This window comes from Eulemur rufifrons, chromosome 7 (assembly GCF_041146395.1).
Source record: "Eulemur rufifrons isolate Redbay chromosome 7, OSU_ERuf_1, whole genome shotgun sequence".
NCBI lineage: Eukaryota > Metazoa > Chordata > Mammalia > Primates > Lemuridae > Eulemur > Eulemur rufifrons.
Window position 1 is genome coordinate 238,531,415 of NC_090989.1, and position 24,009 is coordinate 238,555,423.

A 24,009-nucleotide genomic window follows, 5' to 3' on the forward strand; every position below is an offset into this window, starting at 1 on the left:
ATATTAAAATTAATAAATAAGAGATTAAAATAAACATTCAGCTAATGAATTAAGAAAAATAACAAGAATGTAAAGATTAAAATATAAATTAATAAATTAAAATTTGTAAAATTAATAAATTAATACAAGATTTGATTTTTGAAAAAAGAAAAAAGCAATAAAAATTGATCAACTTTACCTTACCTAATTAAGAAAAAAGAAAGCACAGCCATACAAAGTAAGAAGTGATAAGTGCATAGATACAGGAAAAATACTCATAATAGACTACTTAGCTCAACTCTATGCAAATGAATTTGAAAGCCTAGATGAAATGGATAATATTCTAAGCAAATATAATGTACCAAAACTCACTCCAGGACAAACAGAAAATCAAAACTAATTACCAAAAAACTACCTTCCCCTGATATAAATACTAGGCTAAATGCAGGTGAGTGCTACCACATCACTAAAGAACACATAAATTCAATCTCATTGAAATTGCTATAGAACATAGGGAAATAAAGATATCTTCCAGACTTGTACAAAATAAAAACAAATCAATCTCACATTGTAGAAATTTTAGATAAAGTATTAGCAGATAAATTTAGCAGCATGTCAAAAATTAATGTACTCTAACCAAGTAGAGTTTATTCTAGAAATGCAAAGATAATTCAATACTAAGGAAATTATTTATAATCCCATTAATAGATTTATGATGGAAAACAATATCATAGTTTATATAGGGCTAGAATGGATTTAAGATAATTTATCCATTTCTGTAGGAAATAAAATATAAGTGCATAGTTATTTCTTAATATATTAAAATATAGCTATCTCAACTTGAAAGCTAGTATAGTATTTCCTAGGAAATAGAAGAACTTCACTAAAATCAGGAACAAGTCAAATATGACCATCAGTATTACTGTTTAATATAGCAATGTTTAGGAGGAACATAATAACCAGCACAAAATAAGAAAAGAAAGAAATTAGAGTTATGAAAATTGAAAAAAAAGAGGTAAAATTAGTAGTCTTTGCACATATGACTGTATTTCTACAAACAGAAGAGGAATCAACTGAAAAACTTCTATAACAAGAAAATTAAGTAAACTAAATATGTATCCAGAGTCTTTATATATATAAGCCAAATTCAATATTAGAAGCATCCAAAGTAAAATAAAATAAAATGTCCAGAAATAAACTAGATCAATAAAAAGAAAACTTTAAAATTATTCTTAGAAACAAAAATAAAGACTTAAACAAATGGAAAGAAATACTACATTCTTTGATTAGGAAGATTCAATCTCCTAAAATGTCAACATGATCCAAATAAAAATTAACATGATTCAAATAAAATTACCATTTAAATTTTGGGGGAAGGGAAGGGATATAGACAAGCTGAATCTGAAATTTAAATGGAAAACCAAATAAACAAAATACCAAGAAAAATCTGGAAAAGGATAATAATAAGGAAATAACTTTAGTGATGTTAAACTTTATTATAAAGCCTCACTAGTTAAAATATACTATAAAACTTTACTAACAAAGAGAGATGAAATAAAATAGAAAGTTCAGACACTGACCTAAACATTTATAAAATCGGTGGGGAAAAGATGGACTATTTGCTAAGTGGTGGTGGGACAACTGAGTATGATTTTATGTAAAAATTTCCTAAATGATTAAAAATGGATAAAAAGTTTACAACTGAAAAATAAAAGCAGTAGCAAAAAATATATATCATGGTTTGAAAGTACCTTATATATGCCTCATTATGGAGATTGCTTAAGTAGCCCACTAAATTCAAAAGTGAGAAAGGAAAAGATTTATCAATTTGAGTGCATAAAAAATTAAAAATATTTTTCTTTGGCATGAAGTACTATTATTAATGTCAAAAGAAAAGCAACAAATTATGAAAAAATTGAGAAATGTACAAATATGATTTCCCTAATATATAAAGAACTCCTGTAAATCACTAAGAAAAACAGAAAAAAATGACAAAGGAAATACAATTATTTCTTAGGGCTGCTGCTCAATTTTTTTTATGATAAGAGAAATGAAATATAAAATAATGATAAAGGAAATGAAATTTTAAAATATAGTGAATCATACGTGGGAGCTAAATATTAAAACGATCTCATGGAGACAGAGAGCAGAATGATGGTTACCAGAGGGTGGGCAGGGTAGCAGGGAGGGGGAGATAAAATGGGGATGGTTAATGGGTGCAAAAATATAGTCAGATAGTTAGATAGAATGAGCAATATTTGATAGCACAACAAAGCATAATAATAAGTTAAGGCATACTCTAAAATAACTAAAAGAGTGGAATAGGAATGTTCCTAACACAAAGAAATGATAAATGCCTAAGGTAATGGATAACCCAATTACCCTGATTTGATTAATACATATTGTATGCCTGTATCAAAATATCACATGTACCCTACAAATGCATACAAATATTAAGTACCCATAATAATTAAAAATTTAAAAATATATAGTGAAAAAACAAACTACACTGAAATGCCAGATTGGTCTTTTGGTAATGGTAGGGAAGAAGAAATTGGTACTGTGTTGGAGGGGGAGCAGGGATAGAATTAGGTGCTCCCAAAACTAGTTAAATACTCTCTTTGGTCCAGCAGTTTCATTTCTAGTGATATATTTTTGAGATGCAAAATTGATATATGAGCATCATTATTTATTGCAACAATCCTTGATCGAGCCTAAGATTGGAAACAGCCCAAACATCTAACTGACTTGCTCACAAAGCCAGGCACTGAGGCACAGAACTCTGTCCATCCAGGGTAAGCGATATCTTTTTCTTATATATATGCAGGTATGGTGTGGGATAGTATTTATTGATTTCTCAAAGGGGGAACTTAAAGACTTATGAAGCAGTCCTGTATTTTTTATGATTTTTTTCAATCCTTCATTGTTGTCTTGCCCACATAAAATTTAAATGCACTTTTACCCAACTTGTCTATCTCAAGTCCTTCCAAAGCATTTCTAATCCAGTTTTAATAAAACAGAAACAACTCTTTCTGCAGTCATCTTTCATTGATTTATGTAATAATTAAATGAATTAAGTAACTTACCTGTTGCAACTAGTATATACACATTTAGGAATAAATAGAACTTGACCCTTGACATCAGGGGAACTAGTGGGAGTAGCTGTGCTCTGGCATGGTTAAAAGTTATCAGTTGGTATATCTGAAAGAGGGACTGAATGGAGCACTTTGGTTAATGTAGCAAATTGGTTAAGTGGTCATTTAAGAGAGCTTTTATTGCATACTGACTATAGGTAAAGAGCAATTTATTACATTCCAAAATAAATAAAATCAGAGTAATCTTAATAAAAAGTGATTTGCTAGTATCTTCACATTTTTATGTTATGACTGCTTTGTCTTCATTTTGATTTCCATATGAGCCCATGTTTTCTCCAATATGTTGCAGGCTTTGGTCAAAGAGTTACAAAATGATGTTCATGTGGTGAGGCGACAAATCAGAGAGATTAAAAAAATGAAGAAAAACAGGGATGCTTGTAAAACCTCAACCCATAAAGCCCAGACCTTGGCAGCTTCTATCCTGAATATTTCACAGTCAGATCTAGAGGAAATCTTAGACACAGAAGATGAAGTGGTAAGATCATTTAAATCTTTATTCATAAAGGGTTTGTTACACATTGAATTTAAGTACATGTTTTTATTTGTTTTATGCTTTTTAGAGTTTCATCTTTAAGATAATGTTAATGAAGGTAAGATTGTTTTTTGTGGGTTTTTTTTTTTTTTTTGAGACACAGTCTTGCTCTGTTGCCCAGGCTAGAGTGCCGTGGCATCAGCCTAGCTCACAGGAACCTCAGACTCCTGGGCTCAAGCGATCCTCCTGCCTCAGCCTCCGAGTAGCTGGGACTAAAGGCATGTGCCACCATGCCCGGCTAATTTTTTCTATATATATTTTTTTAGCTGTCCATATAATTTCTTTCTATTTTTAGTGGAGACGGGGGTCTCGCTCTTGCTCAGGCTGGTCTTGAACTCCTGACCTTGAGCGATCCGCCCGCCTCGGCCTCCCAGAGTGCTAGGATTATAGGCGTGAGCCACCGCCGGCCGGCCAATGAAGGTAAGATTGTTAAAATGCAAATGAGAGGTACACATCCAGTATTAACCAACTCAAAAATCCTTTAGAGTAATGTACCTGTATAATATAGACACAAGCTAGTACATATGACCTTCGGAATTACTTGTTATTCATGTCATTTATACTTTCCTGTCTACTCCTTTTTCTTTAATTTAGTTAATCATTTATCTTGTAAACCAGTATTTTTAATTAAATCAACTTGAATGGATTTAAGTGCACTGAGTCACCATTGATTTGAGGATTTTTCTTCCCTGTGAGGTTTTTTAAAATAGTAAATCTATAGGCTTTCTTGGGTAAATTCAAAAGTATTTTTGGAGAAAACACATTGTTGAAAAATATGTTTATTGCTTTAAATTGGGTAAAATACTCCTGAGTGAATTTATATGCATATAGGTATAGGTCTTTAGCAGCATTTCAGCACCTCCTGGAGAAGGCACTACATTTTTGACATAGCTACATAAACAGCAGAATCTCATCCTATGCAGTTCTCTGTGAAACCTGCAGAGGAAGCTCAATCCTGTCCTACTATGCCTCTGAACTTTAATTCCTGAATATTAGATTTTTTTAGAAAAAGTAAAGAGATGATGTCACTGATAGCTTCCCAATAAATATTTACTCCATGAATAAATAAAATGATAGACTTAACTGTTTGTATTTAGATCATCCTCCAGCCATCCCCATCAGCTTCTAAGAGGTCTCCTAGAGTCGAGCAAATCTACAATTTGCAAAGGTTTTTAAACTACCAAGAATTCTTAGAAAAGAGGTCAAAGGAATCCTGCAGGGATTATTTTCATCTTACGGATGAATAAGATAGTGAATTATCGGTTTCCTATTTTCAACAGCTATGCCACAATGTCTATTCCTTTCTACCAAATTCTGAACTTTGAAGTGTAAGAGCATTATCAAATATACTATCAAATATAAGACACAGAGGAGATAATGGTATCTCTGGCAAGGATGTTAACTGTGTCTATTACAGAAATTTAATTAAAATATTTTGATTGATGATGAGAAAACTAACAAAAAATTAAGGTTGAGGCCTCTACTGTTGCCTAGGAGTTTTAAAACAAGCAAATTTAGCCAAATCTCTCATGTGAGTATGTCTATATGTATGTGTGTATGTTTGCATGTACACACATATACACTGTACATATTCTGGAACACAGAGCCACCATCTTTGTTTGGTCTTTAAAAAGATATACTCTCAGGGCTAACAAATTAGAGAAAAGTACACTCTTTGAATGGGCAAATTAGAAAAAGTTATCCCATTTGATTATAAGAATTAGAAAAGGGTCTCTCTTTGTAGTGCCAAAGGCTAGATGGGGCATTTCTGTGAAGGAATGTCACCTCTGCCTCTGGGCCGATGCAGTCTGAAGACAGAGTACACAGCACTACAATATGTATTTCACACAATCTTAAATGAAGTCTTCCTGGAAGGAAAAGAAGTAAAACACACTGCTCTGAGAAGGATCAGTACACCTCAATATATTTATTAGATTTAATTATAGACCAGAGCTTATTTAGACTGATCCCCGCATCTTTCAGAGGTCTAGGGAGTTGAGTGCCTTGCCCAAGCAGAGCCCAGACCACCTGATTTATGCTCTTTAAACTACATTGTTCTGTATTAAATTCATGTCAAAAACTGAGAGCCTGTCTGAAGTGTCTTGCATGATGCCTGGTATCCAGTGAGTTTCTCAAACCCTTCCGTTTTTGAAAAGTCCATTTGTTTTTTTTTTGGTAACCTGAATTACAATTTTAAGTGAATCATCAACTACATATGTAATCATGTAATCAGCTGCACATTATAATTTCAGAAACATTTTATCTTGTTAATTGATGGGTTGAAAATACTTAGTGACTTAAAGCACTTTAAATTGAAGTGTCCTTTGCCTATCAGTAGATTACTGGATATTTTAAATCAACAAGCTTTTAAATATACCAGAGTCATGCCACGTTCTATTTTGTTTGTAATTATAACAGTTACTCCTTAGTTATCTGTTGACAGGTCAGGTTTTTGAGTACAAGGTTTTATGTTATCTTCCTATGGTCACCTGTAAATACAACTCCATCTTATTTTTCATTTTATTTTAATCACGTTTACCCTATCTCAGTCCCTACCTTGAGCTCCACTGCAAAGGCAGAAATAAAATATTCCTGAATTACTGTGAAATATAGCTTTATCTTCCACATGTATGCAAATATTTATAAGTTAAATATTAAAGAGAATGGATTTAAATGTTCCTACTTTGAGGGGAAAGGCTGCTCTTTTTTAAATCTAATTCTGCTATTTCTTTAGACTTTTTCAATACTAATAGTATGATCAAGTTCATATAACTGCAATTGCCACCAGTGTTTTTATTTTCTTTCTCTAGGAACTTGAAAAGACAAAGATAGATGCTGAAAATGACAAGGAATGGCTGTTGCACATTCAGAAACTTCTTGAAGGAGAGGTATTTCATTTTTCTGCTTCATATATTAAAACTAAGAATTCCAAGCCTTACATTTTTACTGGATGTCTACTTTTTGTAAACATTTACCCATTATTTACTTCCATTAGGTAAGAAGGGTTCCAATAGGTGGACAGGAAAGTTAACCCTCTATTTGTACTTTTGGATTTAACAAATGAAACAAATGCCTTGGGAAAGAGCCAACATGAGTCTTAGCAAATGCATTAATTAAATTATTGAGTCAGCCTCTGTGCTTGCTAGACTGAAAAGGATCCATTCTCTCAGACCTCTTAGGAAAAGAGATTCTTTATTTTGTGTCTTTAAAGTTAGTAGTTGATATGGACACCTGAGGAGTTCATGGGTTTCAGTGACCTTTTACTATGGACCTGTTTCCAGTCAATTCATGTTTTCCTCACAGCCAGACAGCTGTTTATTACTGTGTCTTCCCGCATTCTCTACAATATTTTCTACTGAGACCTCGAGCAGCTTGTTAGTGGGAAGTAAATATTGATTTGGCATCCTGTCAATGCAGAAAGAATGAAAAAATTTCCACCAGAGGCCCCTCAAACATTTTCCTATCGACGTTTTCTGGGCCGAGTGGAAAGCTGCATAGAGGATGACAAGGCCAAGACGAGTTGAAATCCCTGAGGGGTCTATTGAGACTGCTGCTGTGACCTGTGTGATACTTTTTCTTCCCTTTCAAGTATTTTTTTAATACACATAGAGTCTGCTGGGATGCGCCCCTCTTGTAAGTGATCAAGGGCAGTTTATTGGCAGGTGAGAGCCCTGCTTTTCTAGTCATAGCCGGCTTTTGTTTTGACATCACTGACAGCATGTAATGTATTCTAAAACTTTTTCATTATAGTTCTTTTTGCTCAACCTAATTGTTTATTTTTAAAACGAACTGGAATGAACAAAAGCTAAAACATATTTGTCAAAATGCCAAAAAAAATATTGTCCTGTGATTTTTTTTGCAAAGTCATTGTAAATGTTTCTGTGTAAAGTCATAGATGTTTCTGTTTAAAAATTAAAAACAGAAGCTGATAGTCAATGCAATTATTTTACATTTGTATTATATTAAAAAAGAGCAGTTTCTGTGCTTTAGGCAAAGTCCAGAATAAGGATAAAATATATAAACTATTCATTTTCTTAGTATCAGTTTTGTATATTTTTGAAACACTATATGGAATCACTTCAATAATAATATAAAGTGGTTGGCGATCTTTTGCTTAAAGTTATGTAAGTATAGATGTGCAGATGCTAGACAAAGCCTTTTATATTGACAACTTGCTTTTGAGAAGAGAGGATATTTCTTAATCATGTTGTGTGCCCAGAACTCAGCTCAGTGCCTGGCACATCAAGGAATTCACTGATTGTTATAAGTTTTTTTTTTTTTCAGCTTGAAAATGATAAAAATAAATTTTTAATGAATTTTTTAAATGTTCACCTTATAAATATGACCAATATGACCTGTATTTCTTTTAATTAGAAATTTTATCATCAGTTATGACCATAAAAATTATAAATACATGTGTGTAAAACTTCATTAAATTTTACTAAAGCTATGCTGACACTGGACCTGATTGTTTTGGCTACACATGTAGAGGTACATATACACATTCTACATTATCTGAATGTGTGCTTATTCTGTCCAGATAATGTAAAAAAAAAAAATCCTGTGGAAAATGGCATCAGACTGCTTAATACTGCAGTTTGATATAGTGCCTTTTTGTGCCACTGAGCCTGGACTCTGGAATGTAATTGCCAGGCAGTATTGATTTAATTGCCCAGGTTTATTTGTGGACTCCTAATTATTGACTGGAGGTAAATTTAATGGAGCAGCCTTTATGAACACTGGGAAACCGCTGCTGCTGCTGTTATACATAATGAACTGCATCATGTGCCTTTAGATCATTTTTCAAGCTAATTTTATTCCACTGTGACAGTATGATAACATTTAAAAAGTCAACGACTTTTTATTTTTATTATTGACATAGGTGGTTTTGCTGATGTCTTTGAATTTTGTGAGAGAAAAAATAGGGACTTCATTGGTTGCACTTGAATGTCACTTTGTAATTATGCCCAAGAGAAAAATCTATAAAGTAGAAAACATCCTTTTTTTTAGCCTACTTTTCTTCTCACTCAATCCCAGCAATTATATTTGTCCTGAATTTTAGAAAAGGTTTTCTTTGCCCACCAGTGTTTTTGGAGTCTGAGTTATGCTCACAGGATTGTGTGGGCAAAAGTGTAAATATGTTCATTCATACATTTTGTTTAGTTTATGGCTCACAGCTCCTTGTATATGAGCTTACATGATCCTCAAGTTGTGGAATACTTGAGCACATTTTTTAAAACGATACCAATTAATCCAATATTGGTGTTCGATTATTAAAATATTTTGAAGATAAAATTGTAGGAAAACTTCCCTTTTATGTCCTCTCTCTGTGTTGAGTACCATATGTGATAGAATCCCAAGATTATAGGGGTGAATCTGGTGCTATGATTTTGTCTTTTGTTTGAGTGGACCACAGAATTGTTTTCTGTTAAAAAAATTTTTTTTCTGCATTCATTTGGTAAAATTTCATATTGATAAAATATTTACCACAAAATAAAAAGCTGTTCTACAATGTGGCAAAAATAATAACAACAGCTGCTGTTAGCCAGAAGTGCATGAGAACTAAAAGGTCTAAAATTGTAACCTACATATATTCCATATAGAATGCAAGTATGTCATTACTTCCATATACTCCTAATGCAATGTATAATTTTAGATATTTGACATTTATCTGAGCCTGACCTTTGTCACCATAGATATCTCGTAATAAGAACCTCATTGAAAAAATATCTAAGATCTACTTTCATTCTTCTATGGCATAGCTTAGAAATTTCTTTGATTGTTTTTACTTGTATTAATCTCTTTTTTCATATTAATACATATTTTAAAACTTACAATTTATGGCAGAGACCAACAGCAAATTAATAATTATAGTAGGATGGGAGAAACCACAAAAATTAGTTTTTCTGTAGTTTAGGGAGTGGGAGGGAAAAAAAGAGATAGAAAGGGTAGGCCGGGGCCAAATTATTAATATAACAATTTTTGAGCAGGACAGGGACATAATTAGAGTTGCGCTTTAGAAAGACGCATGAGATTAGCATGTAGGATGGTTTGGAGAGAGAAGAGACTGGGAACAAGAAAGTAGTCTAGGTGAGGGGCAGTGAGGGTCTGGATGTGCCCTGGCCATAGAAATAGAAAGGCCAGAGATAGATGCGCTCCTCCTTGTAGTGATCAAATAGATAGCAGTAATGAGATTAGATGAAGGGGTCAGAAAGCAAAAAACAAATATGAGTGAGTTTAATACCCTGCACAATGAGAAAGATGATGATACCTTTAAGAGTTTTAGGGAACAAGAGAGGTAAAGCAGGTTTGGTAGGAAGGAGAAGTTAAATAGCGATTGAAGCCAGAGAACATTTAGTAGGTTAACAATCAATATAATTTCTTAAAATTAACAATGTTCAATGATTCAAAGTTTTTCATCCATTTAGCCCAGCCTTCTGTCTGGCTCTGCTCAGTGAAATTTAACCATTTACAAATACATTTAAAACTCTTACATTTCAACAACAAAAAGACAAATAGTTTAAAAAAGGGGAAAATATTTGAGCAGACATTTCTCCAAGAAGATATACAAATAACCAATAAGCACATAAAAAGATGCTCAACATCATTAGCCATTAGGGAAAAGCAAATCAAAAACCAAAAGGATATACTACTTCATACCCACTAGGGTGGCTAGAGCCAAAAAGACAATAGCAAGTGTTGGCAAGGATGTGGAGAAATTGTAACCCTCACACATTGCTGTGGAGATGTATAATGGCATAGCCCCTGTGGAAAATAGTGACAGTCCCTCAAGAAGTTAAAGGTAGAGTTACTATATGACCAGCAATTCCACTCCTAGGTACATACTCAAGAGAAATGAAAACATATTTACATATAAAAACTTATACGTGAATATTCATAGCAGCATTATTCATAATAGTTAAAAAGTATTATAGAAACAACTGAAAGATCCATCAACTGATGAATGGATAAACAAAATGTGGTATATTCATACAATGAAGTATTATTCAACCACAAAATTAAATGAAATACTGGTACATGCTACAATATGGAAGAACCTTATAAATCTTGTGTTAAGTGAAACAAGCCAGTTGCAAAATGCTATATATATGTATGTGTATATATATATATATGATTCCATTCATATGAAATGTCAAAAATAGGCAAATCTATAAAGACAGAAAGTAGATTAGTGGTTGCCAGAGGCTGAGGGAAAATGGAGAGTGGCTGCTAATGGCTGCAGTTTCTTTTGGGGGTGATGAAATGTTCTGGAATTAGAGAGTGGCAATGGTTGCCCAACCTTAAGAAAATACTAAGAACCTATGAATATATATTTTTAAATGATGAATTTTGTTATGTGAATTATATCTCCATTTAAAGCCACCAATTCCTTGATATGGAACATATTTTTAAAAGGGGAAAAAAAATACATTTAAAAGTAGGCCTGGTGCAGTGGCACACACCTGTAGTCACAACTACTCAGGAGGCTGAGGCTGGAGGATTGTTTGAGCCCAGGCGTTCAAGACCAGACTGCATAACATAGTGAGACCCCATCTCTAAAAAACAAAAAAAATAAGAAGTAATTCAACAAAGTACTTATATTACATATGCTGTGTTCCTCGCCATTAGCAGACATTTCTTTAAATGCATCTAAATTTGAATTTCTGTCTACTGGCTATAAATATGAGTAAATGAGATGCATTATTTATTTCTAATCTATTAGTTCCTTTCAGTTGGCATGTAAGAAGATGTCCCTCTCTTATACTCTAATTGACCTTACTTATTCACATATCCAAACAAGGAGTCAGTTTTTTAAAACTTGCCCACTAAAAGACATTGTTTTTCTGTTTTGCCCATTCGGATCCCCAAAATTAAAATTATAATAAAGACCATTTTCAGGCCTTGGTAATACCCAGAACAGTCCTTTGTACTTGGTATTTTATAAAGGCAATGAAAAGAATCAGTAGAGAGAAAACTAAGCCTATGCTGTGGAATTCATTGAAAAAATATATGTGAGTGCCTACTACATATTATTTCAGGAATACAGCAGTGAACAAAAGAGATAAAAATCCACTACGTTCATGGAGTTTACATTTTGGGGGATGGAAGACTATAAACAAATAGTTAAAATTATAAACTATGAAATTTACTAAACAGTTAACTTGAGTAGAATTATGGGTATATATATTCAAATATGAATATATGTATAAAACAAATCATATACAGTTATAACAAGAGTATCGTTCTTTACTAGGATTTGTGTAAAAACCCTTAGCCATAAATGACTAGAAAATGTGTCTCATTTTTTTGTGTGTTGCTTTATTCTTTGTTATTTGTGAATCCTTTTCTAGGTTTCATTTTGTTCCTTTTATTCCACTTTGTATAGATCATTTTCTTGTATTGGACTATATCAAAAATTCTGTCTTTTTGCTTTCAGTTGTTAAGAATCTAAAGTACAGACTTTGATCAGTGGTTATTCTTTAGCTTTAAATATTCCTATTCCTATTTGTTCCTTTAGGTCTTGCAAATGCTGAAATTTAAAATGGCTCACTTTCCCCAGTGTCCTCTCTGCAAAATATGCTTACCTTCTACAGAATGCCTTGCAGTGTGGCAGTGGAAAGGGTTTTATAAATTTCCCTGGCTTTTGTAAATAGAGTACACTGCCATAGTGAAGATTAACTGAAAGTTTTTCCTTGTAACTCTTAAGACATTTATTCTGTGGTAGATTATATTACTCTTATAACATGTGCATTCACATGCTTGCATACTCAGACACTCACCCTCTCTCACGCATATAAAGCCATTCACTCAGTCATCCACATAGACTTATTCCTCACATCTAGATGAAGTAGGAAGAGTTAGAAATTCTGCACTCAGAGCCTTGCTGGATTTTTAAAAATTTAACTCTTTCAGGCCTGTTTTCACATACCCAGAAACAAAAAACATGCATGGGTAGATTTAAAAGGACCCTTTAAATAAAAAATTTAAATTTATTTGAATCTACATTTCCAGTTCTTTCTTGTAACTATATTTTTTCTCATTTTAGTAATTTTCTTTGTATAGTTTTATCTCCTCTGTATATCCTTGTGCTATAAGAAAAGAAAGTTTATAACTAGTATTCTAAAATTTGAACCAAATATAAAAAGATTTCTGCCTAGTTCTTTATTAACAGCTAATTAAATTGCTATATATATATATATATATATATATATGAAATTAATAATGCTATTTATTCAACAAATTTTTATTGAGTGCTTACACTATGTAAAAGTACTAGTCAGCATGGAAAATAAACAGGCAGTTCAGATCCCAAACTCTAAATTAGAAAATTAATAAGTATTAGTGAGGGTGTGGAGAAATTGGTACCCTTGTACATTGCTAGTGAGAATATAAAATGGTGCAGCTACTGTGGAAAACATGATGATGGTGCCTCAAAATATTAAACACAGACTTACCATATTACCTAGCAATTCCATATCTGGGTATATCTCTAAAAGAATTGAAAGCAGAGGCTTGAGCAGGTATTTGTACACCAATGCTCATAACAGCATTATTCACAATAGCCAAAAGGTGGAAACAATCCTGATGCCTCTTGATGGATGAATGGATAAACAAAATGTGGTATATACAGACAATTGATCATTCAGCTTTAAAAAGGAATGAAGTACTGACACATGCCACAACATGAATGAATACTGAAGACATGAAGCTAAGTGAAATAAGCCAGATACAAAAGGACAAATACCACATGATTCTACTTATATGAGGTTCCTAGAGTAGTCAAATTCATAGAGACTGAAAGCAGAATAAAGGTTGCCAGGGACTGGCGGGTAGAGGGGAAGGGGGGTTATTAGTTCATAAGTATAGAATTTCAGTTTGGAAAGATGAAAATGTTCCGGAGATAGATGGTGGTGATGTTTATGTGACAATATGAATATAAGTAATACCACTGTATGGTAAATTTTTAAATGGTTAAAATGATAAAAATTTATGTTAAGTTTATAACATACAACAATTTTTTTAAAAAAATCTAAAGTAGGATTTATAGTCAGTATATGGGGGACACAGATAATAGTCCTTGCCATTGTGATTTAATTTATTTAATTTACAGAGGGTAACATTATCTCCTTATTTCCAAAACATCAGGAAGCTCCTATTAGTATAAGAGCCAGAGTAGTGTAGCCAAATGTAGTATAGCCCAATTCTGCCTTGTAGATAGACAAATTCCTTGAGGGAACATTGAGTAGTCTTTTATCTCCTGTAATGTGCTACGGCAAAGTAAACAGTACCTTGTGCCTTAAAATTATGATTACCCAGAAGACCAGTGTATTAATAGAATGAAATCACTCCTATTTTTGCACCGTGAAGCCCAGCCTATGTCACTGCAATCTGTTCTTCATAACATCCAAGGGATATCAGCAAGAACATTTTTCACATAGATTTAGAACTAGATTTTGCCCTGACCTGCAGACAACAGAACAAGATACATGAAAGGAAGTGTATGAGGTAATCAAATCAAAACACGATACTTAAAATTTTTGCATTATAAAATATGTAAACTATCTAAACTAACCGTTATTCCAGTGCATGACCTCTGCCTGTGGAATAATGGAAAATTCAGTTTCTCGTTATATTGACCAAAACTGTCTATGTGCAGTATACTTGCCATGGCTTATAGTCAAAAGACCTGGGTTTTTGTCCTGTATCACAATAGCATGTGAAGCAGTTAGCTCAAGGCAAGTAACCAAAACCTCTCAGTGTCTTCAACCATAAAACAGGACAAAATACCACCTCATAGACTTGGCATGATAAATAAAATAATGCATGTAAAAATGTACTGTCACCTGTGAAAGTGTTTTGTCACCTTTAAAAATGATAATAATAGTTGAAGCCAAGGGAATATATATGGAAAATAATTCAAACTTATTATTCTAGTGATATCCTATGTTTAATCATTAATTTTTAATATATTTTAAAAGCACATATTTTTTTGCCATACTTTCTAATCACCCCAAAAGGTGCCTAGCCCATTGCCTGGCATGTAATAAGCACATGATAAATACAGTCACGCACAGCATAAGGACATTTCAGTCAATGACAGAACGCATTATACAATGGTGGTCTCATAAGATTATAATTGAGCTAAAAAATTCCAATCACCTAATGACATTGTAGCCATTATAATGTTATAGTACAACACGTTCCTCAAGTGTTTGTGGTGATGCTGGTGTAAACAAACCTACTGTGCTGCCAGTCATATAAAATTATAGCACATGCACTTATGTGCAGTACGTAGTACTTGGGAATGATAATGAAAGATTTTGTTACTGATTCATGTTATTTATCATACCATACTGTTACCATTATTTTACAGTAAACTCCCTGTACTTATTTTAAAAAGTTAACTGTAAAAGCCTCAGAAAGATCCTTCAGGAGGTGTTGCAGAAGAAGGCATTGTTATCATAGGAGATGACAGCTCCATGCATATTATTGCCCCTGAAGACCTTTCAGTGGGACAAGATGTGGAGGTGGAAGACAGTGATACTGATGATCCTGACCCTGTATAGAACTAGGCTAATGTGTGTGTTTGTATCTTAGTTTCTAACAAAAAAGTTTAAAAAGTAAAAATAAATAAATAATTCTAAAAATAGAAAAAGCTTACAGAGTAAGGATATAAAGAAAGAAAATATTTTTGTATAGCTGTAGAATATGCTTATATTTTAAGATAAGTGTTATTACAAAAGATTCAAAAAGTTTAAATAATTTAAAGTTTATTAAGCCAAAAAGTCATAGTAATCTAAGCTTAATTTATTATTGAAAAAAGAAAATTTTATTTTATAAACTTGTAGCCTAAGAATAGACTATTTATAAAGTCTACGGTAGTGTACAGTAATGCCCTAGGCCTTCACATTCACTCACCACTCACTCGCTCACCCAGATCAACTTCCGGTCCACAGGCTCCATTCATGGTAAGTGCCCTATCTAGGGGTACCATTTTGTATCTTTTATACTGTATTTTTTACTGTAACTTTTCTATGTTTAGATACACAAATACTTACCATTATGTTACAGTTGCCTGCAGTATTCAGTACAGTAACATGCTGTACAGGTTTGCAGCCTAGGCACCACATAGCCTAGGTGTGTAGTAATCTGTACCATTTAGGTTTGTGTACGTATACTCTATTATGTTCCTACAGCGACAAAATCACCTAACACATTCTCAGAACATATCCTCATGTGTTGAATGCTCTCAAAGAGCATGTATAATCCATCATCCACATTCACCCAGATTCTGGGGTAAATTATATTTAAATCAACACTTAGTAACACAGTAATGAACAAAAGACTGACTAATTCAACTCTCTTTTGGATCTTTCTGAATCCCTTTATTTTTCCTGCCTTTATAATTAAGGGTTGTCTTCGTCATTTCAGGCTGCTATAACAGAAAACCATAGACTGGGTGGCTTAAACAATAAACATTTATTTCTCACAGTTCTGGAATCTGGGAAGTCTAAGATCAGGCACTGGCAATTCTAGTGTCTGGTAAGGGCATTCTTCCTGGATTGTAGATTGTGGCCTTCTTGTTGTATTCTCACATAGCAGAGAGAGAGAGAAAGAGAGCAAGCTCTCATATCTCTTCCTATAAGGGCATTAATTCCATTCATGAGGGTTCCACCCTCATCACCTAATTACCTCCCAATGGCCCCACCTCTTAATACCATCACCTTAGGGTTTAGGATTTCAACACATGAATTTGGGGGAAACACAAGCATTCAGTTCATAAGGATTTGCCTGCTAAATACTTTTTATATCAATTAAGCCATTTCTTTTCCTGAATTCAGAGTTCATATCCATGTGATAAACATTGGTATTCATAACCAGTCATTTTGAGCCCCAAATAATTTCTTTAATGTCTCCATAAAGAGGGACTTTTGCTTTTTACAATAAACTCTGAAAGGTTCTGTCTGGTGTGTATATTTCATGTAGTCATGAAGGAGCATCTAGGGAATGACTATATCCTCTGAAAGTATACATAGTACACAGTTCCTGGTATTTGAGAGGAAAGTCTACCGTATTAGGATAGACTGAATACCAGTATTAAGAAGCATTCTTTGTTATAATATATCAGGGCTTTGCCTAGAAGACTATGAGGACCTCAAAAAGTTCTCACAAGGATGTGGGGGCAGTGAGATAAGGCAGGCATGTGTCAGGCTCCATGTGAGGCACATGTCTAAAAAGATTGCAGGAGTCCAAACTAATGTCCAAGGGGGTTTAGGGAATTGAGGTCCTTTCTGGGCTGCTGTCATTGTCCAAGGCATTGTCTTAAAGGTGAGGGCGCATAGCAGTAGTCTCTGATCTATGACGGTACTGGTCATTAGTTAGGTAAAAGTGACTTGATGGGGGTGGGAAATGCGAGAGGGGATACCACTGCCAGCTGACAAGGACCCAGTGACAAGGGGTTAGCTCTGTCTAGGCAAGTTGTCAGGACAGAGAATGATAGTGTCACTCAGGAACCAGACAAGAAGCCTAATCACAGGCCTAGAGATACTGTTGGGTTTGAAGGAAAGGCTACAGCTAGTTAAGTGTTCAAGCATTTCTCTTCGGTCTTGTATAACTTACCATGTCCATAAGGAACTTGCTGGCATGGAATTACTCCTCAAGGCAGAAGAATAAATAAAATAGCAAATACTTTCAACTCTTTATTCTCAGTTCTGTCTTATAACTTCTAAAGTAAGGTTCACAATTAAAGGGAAAACAAATTGTAGACTTTACCAGAGTTTAAACGCAGCAGACACAGCCTTCTCTGTGTCAATTTTCAGCACAACTCTAAGAGATTAATCTTTTAGGATGTGCGGCAGAAATATAAACATCTAGGGAACTTAACTCAAAATTCATTACCAAATTTGAATTATAAATAAATTGTTCCTTCTAATGACATTCTTGGATATTTTTAAAAGTTCAGTCTTTTAATTATGAGATAATAGAGTGGATCCTATCTACCTAGATGTGTGTACACGTGTATGTGTGTGTCTGTGTGTATGTGTGCAGGCATGCATGTGCATATATAAATAAATACATAAATATACCAAATTTTGCACCTTTAATTTTATAACAATAAACTACATTGGCATTTCTTACTGAAGTCTCAGATGCTCACTAAATCAGACCATTTTTAAGAGCAGATATAATACATAACATTTTGCATTCTTCACTTTCTATATGACTCAAGCTAGAAAAAAAGTCAAATTTTATTTTAAAAGCAATATCTTTTTGGTAATAGTCTTCAAACCAAAGACAAGAATAAAAATGGTAAACTGTTAATTTTAGCCTTTAAATTTAAAAGTTGCCTTTCTTTTTTTTTCTTTCAACACAAAAATTTTGAATTTTTTATTAATAGTATTAAGAGCATATTCCAGTTAGTGCTGATGTTATAAGTTATTTATATATTTTTTCAGTCGTGGATATTAGGCTTTGCTATTTTTTCAAGGTGGCTCTCAGGCATCTGCAGTCATCATTTGTATCTCAACTTTATACAGAAACATCTCTAAAGGAAGCCACAATTTGTAAGTGTGAGTGATAAATTTAAGATTTTTACAGTGGCATACCTGATCCTAAAGGCTAACAAACATCTGCAGATGCTTACATGTAAGAGAAGCTGAAAATCTGTATGAAATCAGGGGAATCCCTCCAGTAATGGCAATCACAGTTTGCAACAGGGACAGCCAGAATGAGTAGGAAGACCTGCCTTAAGATTACATATAGACCAAGCAGAACTCTTGTTTAGATGTCCCAGTTAAATTTCTATACCAAGAAATTTTACTCAGTATCAAATCTCCACCTGGCTATTTTTCCCCTTATGCTGATGGGTTCAGATTGTGTAACTCTGCACTGGCATGACCAGGACTATCTCTTCTCCTTTTTTGTCATCGAAAGAGAAATAAATCATGCAGGCTCTCTGGGTTTTGTAATCCCTGGCACATGCCATCTGAGATGAAGCCCACGGCAGCATAATTGTTGGGTTTGTTGTTTCCGATGTATTTGACAGGGTGAGTGAGAGAAGATCTTTCTTGTTGGCCAGTCAGGTTATTAATTCAATCCAACTCCAAAATCGTTTCAGCAAAAGGGTACTTACGTGCCTTTCTGTGTCTGAGGGATTTCTAGAGGAGGCTTACCTCCCTCTAGAATGCATACAGAGATAACGTCATTGACTAAACTGCTTGTATGAAGTAAACTTGCACTTAGGACTCCAAAGTAGCAGAAGGTTCAGGTCTCCTGCTCTTAGTGTTTTTAAAACATTTGCACTTTAAAAGAATGTGGCAAACAAATAAGCAGATCCTGTGACTTTTTAAAGTACTTTCCAGGCTATGTCATAATTTAAGAATAGTTTTAGTCCTAGCTAACCAATCTAGAGCTGTATGCTGAGAATTGATGTTCGCGTGGCACTATAAGATTTGAAGCTTTCTTAAATCACTGAAGATTACATTATGTTCCATATAGCCTTTAGGTTGACTATAACTTAGAACATTTGAGAATTAATGTGATATAAATAATAACTCTCAATTAACCAAAATCACCAGGTAATTTGAAAATCCCATTCTAGACTAAGCAGAAAATTTTATTTTTACAATCTACAAAAAAAATTTGTTAAATAAGTAAATAGTATCAGCTTGGTAAGAGAGGATATTTTTGAAACTGAAGCTGTTAGTGCAGTAATTATTTGAATACATGTTGAGCATATTCCATACAACAAGAACTATTTGTAAAGTAGGAGGAACATCTACGTAAAGTTTTTTAGTTGACGGTTACTTTAATTTGTTCTATTCTTTGGAAAAAAAGAATATATTTTATGAAATGTGTTACAGTTCTGACTTTTCCTTAATCTTGCTCTAAATTTGTTTAAATTATTTACTATTTTGTTAGAACATTACATTAATTTTCTATTATGAAATCACACTAATTATGATTGAGACTTATATATTTAAAAAATAATTTTTAAAAGACCTAAAGCTGGATTTATAGTTACCAATAACTTGTAAGTTATAAACAGCAAATAGAGTGAACCCTGGGTTTAGAGGGAAAAAATTATGAATCGGTTTATTAAAAAGGAAAATATAAAATTGAATTAAAATAAATTTTTAAAATCTCAAACTAACTTGTTAGGCATGTGAACTTTTGTCTAAAATTATCTAAAGACAAATATTCTTCTGAATTGTTTGTAGACAAAAATATAGGACAGTAGATGTACACATACTGTACATCTTTATTTAAGGGTTGACTGCTTTTTGAAACCTGTAATCTGTAAGCCTCTATACAGCGTTTAAAGGAAGCTTACAGTCCAATAAGAAAGGATTGACAGTTGTGTTTAACTTTGGGGCTTTTAGCTTTATTGGGAACCAGAGGAAGAGAATAAAAGGAGTTGTTGGCAATAAATTAGTAAATGCATATTGAGGACTTCCTGGAAGAGAAATTCTTTGAGATAGATTTTTTTTAAATGCAATGTCCAAGTGCATGATATGTTGAAAATTGTTCAGATAACAAGATAATAAGAGTAGATTTAGATTTAAACTTGAAATGAAATTTGCAGATGATTAATGTTAGTACGTTGTGGCCTGGTGAAAGGTCTGTGACATTACTACATAGGAAATTATATAACCAGCATGTTTCCCAAAGTGTGTTACAGGGACCACTAGTTCAACATGATAAATAGACTGCGGATAAATGAGTTTAGAAATAGGATATTACATTGCCCTCTTGGAGAAACACAGTGCCTGTTAGCATCTTAAAAACTCTTAAGAGGCCTGAAATAGAGGAACATTTCTAAAGTTTGATTTTGTTTCCCAATTTTTTTGATCAAAGAGCCATTCTTTAAGAAAAATTTTAGAAAATGAACTTTTAAACACTCACTTCTGCTTTTGCTCTATGAGTAAGGAATGATTCCTGTCTTTTCTTCCTTTTTGATAGAATTGCGTATGGTCCTGAGTGACATAGTTTAAATAAAAGAATTTGCCCAATAGTTTCTTCAGCTTTATTGTGTATTTCTTTAAAACCAAATATTAATGCCCTGAAGATTTAAATTATCTTATTTGTAAACTGGCAGTTTTGCCAAATGTAACTTTTTTCCACATAAAAGAAGAGCAATTTATTAAAATAAGAATTTGCTATTAGTATCATTATCTTTTAGAAGAGAATTGAACATACCCATTTTTCTTGAGTCTAGGATGCACTTTTCCCACTTTTTCACATTTCTGAAATTGGAATGCATATGCAGTATATGTATATTTATTGTGGTAGATTTTTCTCCCCAGAAAAACTATTTTTAAGTCATTATGTATATCTTACATTCAGCTGTATTTTAAAACTTAAGAAATGTGCCATTTGAATATCTTATACTTTCTTCATTGGTAAGTTTCAAGTAAGAAAAATCATGTGACACTCCAGTGTTTCTGGGGAACAGACACAGGCTCAGACTATCTCAAGGAGAAGGCAGATAGATTGCTGTAAAGATCAGAAGGCTACTTAGGACCGAGGCAGTTCTCTGAACCAGCTTTGGTCTCCATTTCTCCTTCGCGACCCATGTGGTCTGTTTGTTCCTGTCTGCTCTGTAGTTTTACTGCCACAGCCAATCTTTCCTCTTTTCACCAAATTCAGGAAATAACCATTCTCGTTGGTTTATTGAATTATATATAGGATTGATTTATACAATAGCATATATAATAACTTAGGTGGGCACAGCTGAGCACCCATACAGAGGCCATCAGGCTGTCTTTGCCAGGTGCTGCCAGGGATGCTGTCAGTGGTCATCCTAGCACAAGAAAGCGCCTGATGCTACTTCCCTGAAAGCAAGGGCGCGGGCATGATAAGCATTCTCATGAATATACTCAGGGAAACAAAAGCAGTCTTTCCTTGATTGATCAAAAGGACAAGTCCAAGAAATGACTTAATGAACTTCCTAATTACGACAGACCCCTTATGTGAGACTAGATAGCTGGGAACAAGGATAAAAGGAAGTTGGTAAGTCTATGGAAAATAACCGGGGCAAAAACATTTCAGATTTTCTGTTACTTATATCCTGTAACTATCTTGTATGAGTTGGAGTTCTACAGGCAACCCAGGGAAGCGCAGAGGGAACAATAAAACTGTACCAGAAAAGTTATATAAATTATGAAATTTTAAAATGTACTCTACATTTCATAAACTCAGCAGTTTGCAACATGTGTATTACACTTTGATATGCCAAACAACTTTTCTATAACAACTTAATCACCAGGTATACTTTTGTCATTTTTTTCCTCTGAAGTTTTTACCCCACAACTCTTGAGATGTTCGGCTCTAACACAGACAAGTGTATTGATAGTTCCTTCTCATTCTCTTATGAGTGATGAACATACAGTACTACTTCTGTGGGCCTGTGTGCCCTAGAGATGATTGTAACCTGCTATTGATCAGCTGATTGAAGATAAATGGCTTAGCTGCTTGTATTGCAGATTATATCATTAACATGGTCAGTAAACCATGAATTGTTCAATAAGGCGTTTATCTTTTTTCATTTTACTTCTGCTCTTTTATCATTTTTATTAGAAAAGACAAAATTACCCACACTAACCAGCAAGATCAGTAGAAAAGAGATCCAGTAGGGTACCATTATGGGTGCAAAGTTGCAGGTAGCTAAGTTCTAATGATTTAATGATATTTAGTGTATGTTTTTTGAACTGAAGAAAATATAGAGTTTTAATAATCTTTTTTTGTGTGTGTTTTTCTTACAGCTTCCTTTTGCCTCATATTTACTAGAAGCAGTACTGGAGAAAATAAATGAAAAAAAGAAACTAGTTGAAGAATATTTCACAATTATGAAAGATATTAGATGATATTAAAATGGAGAGCTTTATCTCGAATGTGAAAACTTTTTCTGTGGTATGACTGGAAAATATGCATTGCAATCCTGACACAGTATCTGCTCCAATTATCAGTAGTCAGGTTCAATACCAAAATAAGAAGTCTCTGAAACTAATTACTGAACAAGTGAAACTAATTAAGTGCATAGCCATTTAAAAGGAAATAGTGTAGCATTTGATTGTTGAATACAAATATTGCCACAAATCAATACTAACTTAAAAATAATTTTCTTTCCAGTGAATTAAAAGAAACTGGAAGAAGCTTGTCACACACAAATTGATTTGAACACAAAAAGAAAAAAGTGGAAACTAAGGCCTTAATATTTTAAGTGTCATAAAGAAACTAGACTTTTTACATAAAACTACATAAATGGCCATAAATGATCCAGTGAGCAACACATTTGTATTGTAAGCAAATATAAAATGAAGCATCATAACTTAAAGATGAGCATAATGAAATACATTGTGTGATCCAATTATATCTGTTCTCATTGATGTACTGGATTGTACAGGAGATACTGTGTTTTTCTAGAACTATTTGGCAAAAATAAAAATATTTTTTTCTCTCTTTTTAAATTCACAATACTGTAATTTGTGTGGTCATATGAATTAGCAAGGGACCACAAACACAGTGTATAAAATTAGGCTAGACCTAACAAAACTCCTACTGTGGTCAACTAATTAAAGTTCCGCTCTTAACAATGATGCCGTCCTTATTTAGATTCCTGAACATTCCCACCTCATTTTACCTCTTCACTGTGTTCCTTCCACACCTTTTTTGGTTACTCCGATTCCGCAAACTTGTGCCTGCCTCCCACATTTGCCCTTGGTATTCTCTCCTTCTAGAATACTCTGTGCTCAACTTTACTCATGGCTGCCCCCTTCTCATCATTCAGGTTTACCTTTCCCTTTCCCTCAGAGACACATTCTCTGACCATCTTATTTAATTTCCTGATAGCACAAAATTATCTATCTGTTCACGTACTTATTTTCCTCTTTGTTTTCTCCTTGTCCCCCTTTAGAATGTAGGCCCCACGAGAATAAGGCAGCGGGTGGCAGATTAGAGCCCACTGGCCAAATCTGTCCGGCCGCCTGTTTTGTATGGCCCACAAGCTAAGGATGGTTTTTACATTATTAAATGGTTAAAAAAAAATCAAAAAGATGATAATATTTGGTAGCATGTGAAAGTTACGTAAAATCTAAATTTTGGTGTCCATCAATAAAGTTTTATGCTTTCACATTACAGTAGTGGAGTTGACTTTTGCTGCAGAGACTGTAATGCTCTCATCACTTTGCACTACTGCTTGGCACACTACGGATCACAATGACATAATTCCAACCTGAAGGCATTTCAACTGCCACAAATACTGCCTTACTGTAAATTTTTAAAATACCAGTGCAACTCATAGCAAAACAAGAAGATACAAATGGCCATCAAATGTCACACATT

At 33.6% G+C, this 24,009-nt stretch overlaps 1 protein-coding gene across 2 annotated transcripts in view; it reads left to right on the plus strand.

The window, feature by feature from the left end:
* Positions 1–23,790, plus strand: part of CNTLN (centlein) — a 286,589-nt gene extending 262,799 nt beyond the window's left edge. For both annotated transcript variants that reach the window (XM_069474222.1, XM_069474223.1), the window contains exons 24-26: positions 3,424–3,609; positions 6,477–6,554; positions 22,431–23,790. In XM_069474222.1, the coding sequence (XP_069330323.1) occupies positions 3,424–3,609; positions 6,477–6,554; positions 22,431–22,532 (366 nt within the window). In that variant the 3' untranslated portion in view covers positions 22,533–23,790. The remainder of the gene's footprint in view (positions 1–3,423; positions 3,610–6,476; positions 6,555–22,430) is intronic.
* Positions 23,791–24,009: the final 219 nt, after the last annotated feature.